Here is a 13030-nt window from a genome sequence, read left to right as displayed (position 1 = left end):
CCCATTCATTTATAGAATGAAGAGATGGTTTTTTGGACGTCCTTCTTAAGACGCCACCCTTATCTCTTCCCAGTGACAGGCCAGTCTGTGGAAGGCCTGCTTTATTGATTTCTCTAGCCAAGAAAGGCTCCATGCTGCATCCAAGCCAAGTCTGTTAAACCTGTAAGTTCTCTGCACCCACACCTGACTCTGCTTAACTGTCCAAAGCCACAGAGGTATAAATAAAAACTTTCACCAGGACAGGGAATGTTTGCCAACTGTGGGAAGATAAATGGCCTGGGGACTTCATTCTCCAAAGACAGAATTGCTTGATTTCTGATTTCAATGTAGAAAAAGAAAAAGAGATGCCATGAGTCTGAGGCTTTTTTTTTCCCCCCCTTCTTTCATTGCCAGAAAGTTATGGGCCACAACATTTAATTTGATTAATTCCTGGTTTCCAAAAGGAAACCTTAGGTGGAACCTTGGGAGGCTCAATAAAATAAGTATGTACAATTGTTAAGACAGGAAAGGAAAAAAAATGACTTCCATCAGAGCCCACAAAGATTGTTTCCAGTCCCTAACATGGGTCCCCAGAGATAGCCTGGAAACCAAATTATTGTCAATAGAATGCTTACCTTTTACAATAGCTCACAGCAAAAGAAAACATATAGCTTAACATCTCTCCCACAACTCACCTTTCTGTTTTTTTTTCTTTTATTCTCTCTTCCTCTTCCCCTCTCCCTGATGTTAAGTTTCCCAGTCTCAGCTCTTTTACCAATTAGATATGTATCATGGTATGGGTCACTTGACCTTCTCAAGCTTCAGTATGCTTATCAGCAAAATGAGGTGTTTATACTACATTATTAAGATTCCTTTACTTCTGAGTCTCCATATAAAAGTAAGTTTGCTCTGTCTGTTCCCATACAAGTGGTCACAGCAGTGCCCTCATCTCTTCCTTTCTGAGATGATGACTGATTTCAGCCTGCACCAGGAGCAAGCTAATTTTCTGGTGGGAGTCAGGTCTGTGGAGATCTACCTTTTTGAAAGGTGAGATCAAATGACTAAGTGGCCAGAGACAAAGATGAATGGGGTGAGTCATGTAATTTAATAGACGGACCAAGAGGGATCTGTTTTGAAGTTTCCTGAAACAGCTACTTAATTGGCTAATTTGGCCAGTAAGGGGCATTTTCTTCCTAACCTGCCCAATCTGTGTGTGCGTGTGTTTATTCAAATTCCACTGTATAAACTTGAGACTTTTAGAATCCTGGACTATGAGGTCTGGTTAGAACTTTTATTGTCATAGTTGCCCTTGGGAAAAGTAAGAGTCAAAAAGATGAAGAGGTCTCTCGGCCGGGAGACAGGGCCGGGGCAGGTGCCCATCACCGCCAAACCCCACGGCAGCCCTCAGCTAATGAGTCTCTCATTTCCTCCCACACGATGACCCAGAATTCAACTTAGGTAAAGGTTAAACAGACTACACTTCATCAGCTTTCCATTTTTGACTCTTTCTTTTTTCCGGGTCTTAACTTTCTTCTCCCAGGAGTCCTCTTCTTCCTTCTATTACATTTTTTGAAACCTTTTCATAGTTTTCATGACAGGCTATCCGTGTGGTTGATCCCCTCATCTGGATGACTGCTTGGAGGAGGTTTTTGTATTATTTTTGGCTTGGGCATCCATTTCCTGCCTATGAGTGACAACAGAGACAGCCTCCCAAAATGCCTCACGGTGCTGATAAGAGGAACTGGCAGAGGGCCAGACGGAAGCCACAAGGAGAGGTGGAGTCATCCAAGTTCAAGGGAAAGCAGCCCTACCTGCATGGCAGGATTCTGATATCTGAGAGGTGAGCTAAGGATTGACGCTCAGTTATCCATTCATCTTGAGGAAAGTACTTGACATTTGGGGACTCAGAATGGCTACTTTGACTCATGATGGTATTGGACCAAGAGGTGACACAGTCAATGTACTCTTTCACGGTTGCTCTAATATCTGATGGGAGTCTGGACAGCAGTGGTCAAATGTTTGAAGTTCCTGGCATAATTTTAAGTCAAAATATGCAAAGACGTTCCCAAGAGGTCTGAACAGGAAGAACACCACTCACGCTAGAGACCTCCTCCACCGCCTTAGAAGAACTTGGCTTTGAGAGCATGTGGCATCATTCTGACTACACATTGTCCACCTTGGGCAGGTATGTGCTCCTGGTAATCTGCTGCACGTCAGCACGTGTGAGACGGTGCTGCCTGGTGGGAGGCAGGCACAAATGGGGGCTGATAAGGCTTCTTCCCACTTTGAGAGTCTGACAAGGCACCTTCCCACAATTTATACATTATTTGGTCCCAGGCAAATGGTATGCATTAAGAAAACAGGTCAGAGGAGCAACTGCCTTTCTGAAACCGAAAAAGCAGAATGAATAAAATACAGAAAAACGGTAAGTCATCTGTGTGACTCTAAGCTCTAGGTGTGTTATAAGAGTGCTAAGGAGACAATGCATGCATTTGCTGGGCTGGGGGCGGGGGGTGGAGAATGAATGATTTTCCAAGAAAGAGGAAATGGAGTGTGCAACTGCTTCTATTGCCAAGTGGGGTCCCTAATGCCTCTCTCCACAATGGTAATGCCTTACATCTAGATGGTGCTTTTCATCAGCTCTGCTCTCAGGCAGTGCTCAAGGTCCTCTCTTGATTCACCTCCTAAATCTGGTCCTCCACAGGCTGAAGGGTCACATCTATATTTATGACATATCTATTTTAGCGAAGACTAGCTCATGTGAAATAGGACACTAAGATGCTAAGGAAATTAATCCAGAGTAGAGAGGGAAGAGGTGGAGGCAGAGAAGCTATGGGAAATGCAGATGCTTATTTCCAAGCATTAGCCTCAGTATCATCTGTGGAACAGACAACTCAACTCAAATAAAGTCTCTGAAGAATCTTAATGCCTCTAGTAACCTCAGCCTCCCATCTGCCTCCCATCTTTTAATGGAACTTGGCACTGTTTGTAGTGTGTCACATTAAGGTGAACACTCTTTAGGGAGTCTAGACAAACTCTGACATTGAGTTCCAAGTGCTGCTGAAGACATTTTCTCCCTGATGCTTTGGGGGTTCAGAGATAAAGGGGACATTTGGGATACAGACAAGGAGAGTCCAAGGCTTAGAAGAGAGGGGAATGACAGGAATCTGGTCTGTTCCAGTAAGATACTCAATAGCATGTTCAGGGACAACAGTGTAACTCATCAGGACATAAAAGACACCAACAATTATGGTTCTTTAAAATGATGAGGAAAAATAAACTCATGACACAGAGATAGGCACAAAGCAGTATGGCAAAAATAACTCAGAGAACTGGATTTCAGTAGGATCAGAGGTGGAAGCCTGTCCAAGATGATACTTACAGGCTGATATCGAGAAAAGGTGAGGCCATAAGGAATCCTTCTTCACTGGTTGGGAATTGAATAAAGAGGTATCTCTTTTCCTTAATTACTCTCTTCTGCAATCAACACATAATCACTGTGCAGATGCCTGAGGGAAAGGCATGCAATCCGAGAAGGGAGAGGTATCTGAGAGGGAGAGCCATGGTGGAATATAGGAGCCCTGAGCTGGGGACAGGGACCTACCTAGGCTTGGCCTGAGCTGCTGGGTGACATGTGGTCAAGCTGCAATGCTGTGGGCATAGCCCTGAGCTTAGATTCAATAGCAATGACTTTTTAAACCTGGGCAGGTCACTTGATCTTTGAGCCCCAGTCTCCTGAGCTGTAAAATAGGAATAGTGATACCCCTCTTTGAAGACTGTAGGAAGGATGTTATGAAGACATGTATGTGAAGTGGCTTTGAGAAGCTAAACATATTATATAAAAGAGGTCTGGCCCAATGGCATGAGTTACAGATGGGCAGATAATACCAAAAGGTCACATGTAACAGAGTTGGTCTTAGTCCCCAATTTTTAGGCCAAATCCAGCTTTCTTTCATGACATGGTCATCAAGTCTACTTCTTTCCACCTCATGTGGCTGGATGAAGAGCAAAGAGGAAGATGTGGAGGAGGAGGGAGAATTCTGAGTAAAGTCATGCCCACTATGGGAACGCAAACACAAGGGCAGCTGTATGGCTACAACGAGGGTACCTTCACACACACACACACACACACACACACACACACACACACACACACAGACCAGAGGTTAGTCTCCAGCCAGGAGCCTTGCTGAAGTCAACCAGCACCCAGCAACCAACACAGTCCAACCACAGAAAAATCTTGATACATCTGCTGAGAAACTTAATGGGCAACAATGGCTATCGGTTATCGCTGCCGAGACCTTGCTTTTCAGTCTCTTAAGTTAGGATCCTTGCTTGTAGGTTCTTAGCAATAACACACTACCATTATTTTCTAGCTAAACAATGCCAAGAAAATACAAAAATAAGAACACCCTTTGTCCATAGTTAGTTTTAGACCGGTAGATCGATTCCACCATGCTGAAAGAAAAAGCAACAGTATTTCTCATGTGAAAGTTGAATCCAGCAACTCCTGTCCAGGTGGGCTTAATTTGGGCTTTGAATAAAAAACAAGCATATTCAACAAAGTCTGATGATGAGAAACAGGGAAACCCAGATGACCATACTCATCCGGGCAGACATGAAGTATAGGCCATTTATCACCTTCAGCAAAGGCAGGGAACATGACTGCTAATTGGTCTTTTCATTAAACAACGAGAACAGCTAACTACAGCAAGTCACAAGCTGGTGGCACTTTGGGGCAATCTTTAAGTGGCTTCTAACCCATAATCATATTTCCTCCTGAAATCTGCTGTCCTAGAAAATGTCTCTCATTCCTCATGAATACCCACACCTCCACTGATGATGGACTCCCTGGGAAGGGGGAAAAAATTACACCCTCACCTTAAGCATGGATGCTAAATCCTTTCAAACCAGGCTTTGCCCAGAGGGTTTTGTATGACTTGGGGGCAGGGGGATGGGCATGAACAATCCTTTCAGCTTCTCCAACTCCCAGGAAAGGAGTTTCTACTCTTTTCCTAGTAAATAAGTATTCTGTTCTACAAGAGTATTATCGTCTATGTGTTACGAAGTCAGAGACAAAGGGAAGTTAGGCAGAAGTGTGAGGCTCTTGCAGCAAGGAAGGTTTGTGTGGGCTGGGAAGGTTAGCAAGAAGTTCTGCCAGTGACCGGTAAGGAATGAGCTCTTTCCAGTTGTAATCAAAATTTCAGTTAGAGATTAATGGGCAAAATCCTTTTCCCAGTGGACATGCCAAGCCACAGGGTCCCATGGGGCCAGGAGGCTCACAACACCTTTCAGCCAGGTGTTGGCTCCCTCCCTTTCATGCAGGGAAGAGACAAGTCAGGGCTTCACTCTGGGGGCCTGTCCAGTGCAGATTATCAAATGCCCAAGGACAAAGAGAGGACACAGTAACCTGGGGCCATGGTTTCCTATCAGATAGACTTCAGGGTTCACTGGTCATCAGCTTCCGATGGTTCTGCTATATATAGACTTCTCATTTGTGATGTGTGACTTCTGGAAAGAGCAGGTCAGATAAACTAGGTATTCACTCCCATCTGGCCTTGACATTCTTGGGATCTTGTCAGCATTCCTAGTGAATTCTAGAGGTTTTATCTGATGAGCAAACTATAACCATCAGATGAGATGAGGACCTAAGAATAGCATCTTTAATTAAAAAACATGAATGTGGTGGGTATGGTCATAGTGTATGTGGCTACTGGGGCTGCCTCTGGGCTCACCATTCTTAGGCGGTAGTTACAAGAGAGGGAAAGACAGTAAATACAAAATAAATTATGTATAAAGTGTGTAGCAAACTTAAATGTGCAAGAAGGCCCATTCTCATTTGGTCCCTGCCTCTTTGCAAACCAGTGAATGCAATGTGCCAAAAATGGCAGACTTCTGGAGGGCAAGGCCCTGCCGTTAAATAACGAGACAGCCCAAGTCTGAAGAAATGCTTGGCCTTACCTGGAGACATGGAGGAGTCGTAAGAACTTCTCTCTTTGCGGTTCATCTTGAAGGCCTGGATGTCCTTTTCCCTGTATGTCCCAAAGCCTTCGTAGCTCCTCCTCTTACTCCCACTCATGTCACTGTCCCACTTGTCAGCTGAAGGGTTCATTTCACTGAACATGTCCAGGCTCTCCGCTCTCGTGCCACCACCGTCCCCACCACTGCCCAAGTACCTTTTTGTGCATGAGTCTGCAGGCTCACTGCTCAAGTCACCTTTGTCCTTGGCCTGCGTCCAATGCTGGGCATCGGAAAGTGACAGCGTAGACAGGGTGTCCACCTCAAAGTTGTTCTTAGAAGCTTTGTGGCTGGCTTCGCTGTGCTGGTGTTTCTGCTTCTCTTTATGCTTGTTCTTCTCAGTCACCAATGGGAGCTCTTTGTTGGCGCCACTCAGCCGCTCACTCAGGATGTGGCTGGAGAAGCTTGTGGCTTTGCCTGCAAAGAGACCACTCAGGTTGTCGTGGGCCCCCAGAATCCGGTCTTCCTTGTGCTTATGCTTGTGTTTGTGTTTCCTCTTGTGGAGCCGGCCGCTGGACAGACTGGCACTGCCCACCTTGGGAGGATTCAGGGAGGGCTGCATGTCGCCGAGGCTCATGCCAACAGGCCCCTGCAGGTGTACCCCATGCTTAGCTTTATGCTTAGCTGCACCAGACATCTTCACGTGGGAGCTTGTGTGGAACTGAGGTGGTGGCACTGTTGGCCTCATGAATGGGGAAGCTGCTCCGAGTGTGTGCGACAGATACAAAGGAGCTGGGTACTGACTGTAATAGCCAAGGTTCATCATAGGCATTGATGTGTAAGGCATTCCATAGGGTGCATAGTAACTTCCACTGGGAATAGGGTAGCTGAACCCTTGTAAAAAAGGCACCTTTGTCATGGTGTCATTGGTTTTTGCAGGCCTACCACGCTTCTTCTTTGACTTCAAGTCTGAAGTCCTACGAAGATAGAGCAACGGGTCATACTGGATATATGGCACCGGGTAGTAGTGATCGAAATTGATCCGAAAAATGCTGGGATACGGATTCTCGTGGTAAAAGGTGTAACTCCGGTGGGAGATCCTGAACACCTGGAACTTGGTGATGAGCTCTTCCAGGTCTGCCAGAAACTGGAGATCATCACGGTTTTGCAGGCTTTTCCGTTTCCTCTTGTGCTTTGGCTTCTTGAGGCTTTCGTGGGCCAGAAAGTTGTCCACGATGAGATGCTTCTGCCGGTGGCCATGCCGGTTCTTTGTGCTGGTGTCGGACGGAATGGCCTCCGGGTTGTCCAGGGAGCAGAAATCAAAGGAGTACCTCCGTCGGGACTCTGAGCTCTTCTCCGCTTGGTCAGACGTGCTGTTATTGTCTGTCCCAATGCCACTGTCGCTTGGGATCGTCTCCTCACTGTGCGACTCGCTCACAGGGGACAGCGTGATTTCCTTGAGTGACCCGATCTCGCAAAGGTGTGAGGGTGAGTTGGCCATGAGCCTGGGTGGCGACAGCTTCCAGGTCCCACTGTGAATTCCCTTTTGGGTTTTGGTTGGAAGAGCACTGATGGGCTGGAGATTTGGCATAGTTTTCAACTCTGAAAAACTGGTTTCAGTGCTGGCGGGGCTCAGGTTGCCATTGGACCCACCTAACTGTGTCGAAAGTGGGTGCATAGCTGCTGGTGAAGATGCCACGAGTGACTGGAAGTTGGAAGGCACGGCTGGGACATCCGACTGGCTACAAACAGGCCTTGGGTGCTTGATGGCTGTTTTGGGTTCTTCGGATGGGGGTGGCAGCTCTGCTCTTGGCTTCCTGCCCCTCTTCTTGCCAATGTAGATGGTTCCCCTCTTGCTGACATTAATCTGCTTGCCCAGTTTGCTCTCAATGGCTGCGGCCCCAGGGCTGGTCTCTGGGGGAGCTTTAGCCTTGAGAGCAATATTGCTAGAACAGGACAAGATCTGGTTCAGGATGTTTTTCCTCTTGAGTGTTTTCATCTTATTGATAGTTTTGATGGTCTTCTTATCCAACACCCCGAGCTTTCCAACTTTTTTGTGAAATTTCATCTCGCTCATGGGTTTGTCCTCTCCCGGCACTAGCTGGGCCAACTTGGCTAAACTGCGGCGTCTCTTTCTCTTCTTGGTGCCAGGAAACTCCCGGCTGATGGGACTGACGGGACTGGTGGAGGTCCCCTCATGGATCGTCTCAACCGTGAGCAAAGGCTGCTTCTTTGGTCGTCCCCGCTTCTTTTTGACTGGCGTGATCACAGTAAGACTGTCTGTGTTGGTGTAGAGGGGGCTGGAAGGGGTGATGGGGTAAGCAGACGGCGGCTCCACCATCAGTTTGTCGGAGGTAGCCACGACCGCCTCCCGAAGCATACCGGGGGGCTTTGGTTTGCTGCACGTCCACCTCCGTTTGGCAGCAAATTTTGGATGCTGGATTTCCGGCAGCTTTCTTGATGGAGAGTGATCTGTGCGGGCTGAAGGCGTCATGAGCATGGGCGGCTTCCGCTGCTTAGACACCCCCACTGGGACAACTTTCTCAGCATTTCCAGCTGCTTCAAGGCCAACTGAGGGGGACTCGTTCTCTATTATTTTACCCAACTTAGGGACACGGGGATCTTTCTTGGTTCCCTCAGGGTTGGAAAGTATCCTATTAACTACTTCACTGCTCATAGTGATTCCAGAAGCCAGGGCTTTCTCTGGCATGATCTTTTCCACCACTGCTTTGATGGACTGTCTCTTTTTCCTCTTGTGGCTGGTTGGATCTAAACAGGGTGTCTTGATAGGGATAGTAATCCGGACATGACTTGAGTCATTTTCCGGATTACCGACGGGACTCACATTCTGCCTGGCTGGTGAGGCCTCTTGGGCGTTATCTGCAGAGTAGCCTTCCCTTTTCCCTTCTGTATTGTCAAATGCTTTCTGGGCATTCTTGACCCAGTCCAGGTCTGGGTTTGGTATGGTCTGACTTATCACATCTTTTTTACTGGACTTTTTCTTGCTGCCTGTGGTAGGCGGTTCGGGGGGTTCCTTGGCCCCTCCTCCATCTTGATCGACCAAGGGCTGAAGCCCATTGCTCTCAGCAGAGCTGCTGGGTGGGGCTGGTGAGCTGTGGTTGCTTGGGGAGGGAACCACACCTCCCAAGAGCAGATCTTTGCTATTGCTGGACAGCTGACTCCACGTGCTCCCCGCGCTGCCTTTCTTACCCTGGGCCTTGGCAAAGGAAGCCATGGGCTCAAGAGCTGGGATCTTGCTGGTGCTTGCAGTTTCTCTGCCAGCCTCTGGACTGATGAAGCAATTCTGAGTGGCAGGTCCACTGTCAGAGTTGGTGGACCAGTCCATGTGGTTCTGGCTGCTGCTTTTTTGCTGGTGCTTTGGTTTTAAGGTGTCACCGGTGAAGTCCTGTGGGAGGCCTGGGTCATAGTGGAGAGCTGAGTGTTTCTGTGGCCGCTCATAAGCCTAAGGACGGGTGGAGTGGAGAGGGGGAAGGAGAGAGAAAAACAAAGATGAGCATCTTGGAGTATTTAGAATTTAATGTCAAGAGGCTTAATTATTTGGAAGTTGGAAATGGCCACCTTTAATTCCAGAATGCTTTAAAGAGGTTTCCTCAATTGCAGTAAAAATATGTTTCACTGATTCTGAGCAATAATAAGGATGCTTTAATTGCTATCTTTCCCCTACTAAATAACAGGAACTTTACTCTTTCAGGGTTTAATATGAAGTTCTTAGTTCTTCAGATTAAGAACTGTTTAGAGAGAGGAGGGACCTTAAAGGTCACTTAGCCCTTTTACAAATGAAGAAGCTGAAACCTCAGCAATGGAGAGTCCTGCCCACAGCGGCAGAGGCCGGGGGAGACTGCACTTCCTGCCTCCCTGCGCTCTTTGCCTAATGCAAGCTGCCTCTTACTTCTATTGTGGCTTCTCCTCAAACACACACCTTTCCCTTGCTTCCTGCATTGTTGTTTTCTGTCTGCACTTTACCCTGGAGCTCAGCATCTCTGCACACGAACAAGTAGCTCATTAGGAACTGCTGCAATAAGGGACACCAAACGGCACACGTTGAAGAATTAAGGTGGGGTTGTGCGGAGACCGCGTGGTGGGAGCAGGGCATGGAGAAGAAATGGAAGAAGGAAAGAAACACGAAAGAGCCTCCAAATCTTTGCCAACTCTAGGAGCAGTGCTGTTTGGGAGACAGCCCACTATGAATCCTTGAGCCCACATGAGAACTGGCTGTTCTCTTGAGCAAACTCTCGGATATTCTCAGAAGAAACCTGGAGTCTCCTGGACAAATGTGCTGGGGAAAAAAAATCATTATCATTCAAGATCACTCCTCTGAACTTTGTCAGCTGTGATTTCCCCTACATTGATTCTAAATGAAGTCCTCAGATTAGGCACATTCCTTAGGACAGACTCCTCTGTTAGGAAGGATGAACCTGTGCTAGAGGCACAACATATCCAGTGTCTATAAAGTCACAAAGGGAACAGAGCGTGAACACAGCATTTTGAGAGACTAAAACTATCTTTAATATAGATCCACACTTGCATTGTTCCAGAGAGATGTTAAGCCATGCTTCCTCTACAAAGCACTCTTCAAAGCTTAGTACAAGTCTTGTTTTATACACAGAGTAGTAAACTTGCAGGATGCATTACCCTAAGGCTTGTTAAAAGAGGGAAAACATTAGTAAATTGAGGAAAACTTTGGATAGTATCCCCACTGAGAAGTATATGACAATTGGCTTAGTGAATTGGGGAAGTTTTAACCTGTAATATCCATCTGTCTGTTTATCTATGTATGTAAGTATGTGTCTATCATGTATCTTTGACTTTGATGGTATAGGATTTATTCTTTATTAGAGAACATTTCTTTCTTATGGTCCCTGTTAAGAATCAAAATACAGATGCAGAAAGCATTACAGGGAAAGTTCAAGGTAGTCAAGAAAGTAGGGTTTCCTTCACACTAGTTTCTGGAAGCCCTAGGGTTATTTTCTGCCTCCTTGATCTTGTGAAATCCTGTTTCTACTTCTAATATTAGACCATACTTTTTAAGTATCATGAAAGAATCTCCCCCAAGCTAAGCCTGTAACTGCCCAGGAGAAAATTAAAACAAACATTTATTTAATTTATTTTTAATCTTGCAGTTTTTAGTGGTGACACCACCATCATCAACATCTAGAGAACTAATTCTGCCACTTGACTTTGTCCAGTAGGTATTAGTGCTGAGGACATAAGATGCTATCCTATTTTCAGGAAAAAACATAGGAGCCATATTCAAGGCATAATATATTCAATGCCACTTTTCTTTTATGAATCAGGGCTTTATACTTGGTCACTTATAGTTTAGATCTCAGTCGGCACTATGTGTATACTCACAGGATGACAGGTCTAGAAGAAGGCTTGGGGACAAAGTTTCTCACTCCTTAGGGTGACAATATCATTCATTACTCATACTTGAACATTTTGAGAGCTAGTTAGTGGCACTTACTAACAATTACAGTGTGACAAACATGTAAGTTATTGTTTTGGGCACTGGCTAGACAGACATGCAGTATCCTCTTCCCCCCAGTCCCCCACTAGTCTCCCTCTACTTTTCTAGGTCTGAACACTGTGTCGCCAGAAGGGCTTCATGGGGAAGCTGGAATCTTGGTTCCTGAATCCCACCAGTTTTTCTCTATTGCTTCATCTTCTTACTCTTGGTGCCTAGCAGAGTCCTTAATTAACTCTTTCTTCATGTTCTAATCTCAGTTCAACCCTAGAGAGGCCCCTTGCCTCATAGAAATACTTCCGTTGTAAGTTTTCATGAAACCATGTATCTCATCTTTGTTATGCATGTCATAATTTTAACTTTACATTTGATTTGTGTACTAACTGAATTAATGTCTGCCCACATTTCTAGCCTTTATACACCACCACAGAGATGCCAAGCACAGCATCTGGCAAAGAGTAGGCACTCAATAAACCTTTACTGAATAAATGAAAGGATATGCATTTTACTATGGGTACTTCATTTTGTCACGTGAGATTAATGACCTGTATATTACAACATGTTGTCTGCAAACACAGTTACCCCTCCAGCCTAATTTCTTATCATTCCCTGCATGCACCAGTGTCTCTCATAAAGACATCTATCACAATCCTTATAAATGCTATGTGCCATTTATTTGTGTACTCTTCTGTCTGCCCCTCCTAGACTGTAAGTACTTTGAGGTCAGAAACTCATTTAACTTTTTATCCCCAGTGTCTACTACAAAGCAAACCACCCAGAAAGTTCCCATTAAATGTTTGTTGAATGCATAAACAAAATGTTTGAGATGTCTATTACTATAACAAAATATATGGCTATACACTAAAGATAAGAAACCACCAATCATTGGTTTGATAATGGCTCATAATGAAATTGGAGCACTCAAATGCATTAGGTATTGAACAAAACTAATCCTTCTCCAATACTTAAGGACAAAAGGCGCTTGCAAGGTAACTCCTCCTCAATGCAGTGGTTACTGGTTGTTCTCCCTATCTCCTGTTAATTGTGTCACTTTCCAAAGAACCCTGCCCTTGGGGAAGGCCGTGTGACTGTCAGGAGGGTGGGTTTCACTCTGGCAGTTGAAAGGTGGGGCCAGCTCACTTCCACCCAAGCAGACCAGCTGAAAGTAATGCAGTTAAGCGTGCCTGGTTCCCAGTGCCTCCATCTGGACACGGCGGGATCCCATTGTTTCTACCATTTCAGCTGCAATTTGCCCTGCTGGGAGAGCTCCACAATCAAAAGGCAGGGTGGACAAAAGGGAAGCCCAACAAAGGATCAGGAGGATTGGGGGAAATGGTGCTTTAACCCTGCTCTCAGATGGGCAACAGTGAAGGGGCACAGAGGACTGAAATGTGCTTTCTAAGAGGTCCAGGGGAACAGGGCTTTCCTCCAGCCTCGGTTGACGGCTATATCCTGTTGCATTTCACGAAATCCCATTTCTTCATCTGTCAGCCGTGACATATTATATACACAATGGTGAGGCTGTCAGCTCCAATATGTCTTCACCGAGAATTGAGCACTTACTTCACTGAGACAGAGACGGATGTGGCACAACAGACCCCCAGCTCA

The 13030-nt window shown here is 45.9% G+C and overlaps 1 protein-coding gene across 7 annotated transcripts in view; it reads right to left on the bottom strand.

Moving 5' to 3' along the window:
• Positions 1-13030, bottom strand: part of SETBP1 (SET binding protein 1) — a 356016-nt gene that overhangs the window by 100350 nt on the left and 242636 nt on the right. For all 7 annotated transcript variants that reach the window (XR_008998335.1, XM_036918712.2, XM_036918708.2 and 4 more), the window contains one exon: positions 5941-9400. Coding sequence is in view for 6 of the 7 variants with exons in the window: in XM_036918712.2 (XP_036774607.2) it covers positions 5941-9400 (3460 nt within the window). In the remaining variant the exon portion in view is untranslated. The remainder of the gene's footprint in view (positions 1-5940; positions 9401-13030) is intronic.

The sequence above is a fragment of the Manis pentadactyla genome, chromosome 6 (assembly GCF_030020395.1).
Source record: "Manis pentadactyla isolate mManPen7 chromosome 6, mManPen7.hap1, whole genome shotgun sequence".
Taxonomy (NCBI): domain Eukaryota; kingdom Metazoa; phylum Chordata; class Mammalia; order Pholidota; family Manidae; genus Manis; species Manis pentadactyla.
Note: the sequence above shows the minus strand (reverse complement) of the source record. Positions and strands in the feature narration are given on the sequence as shown.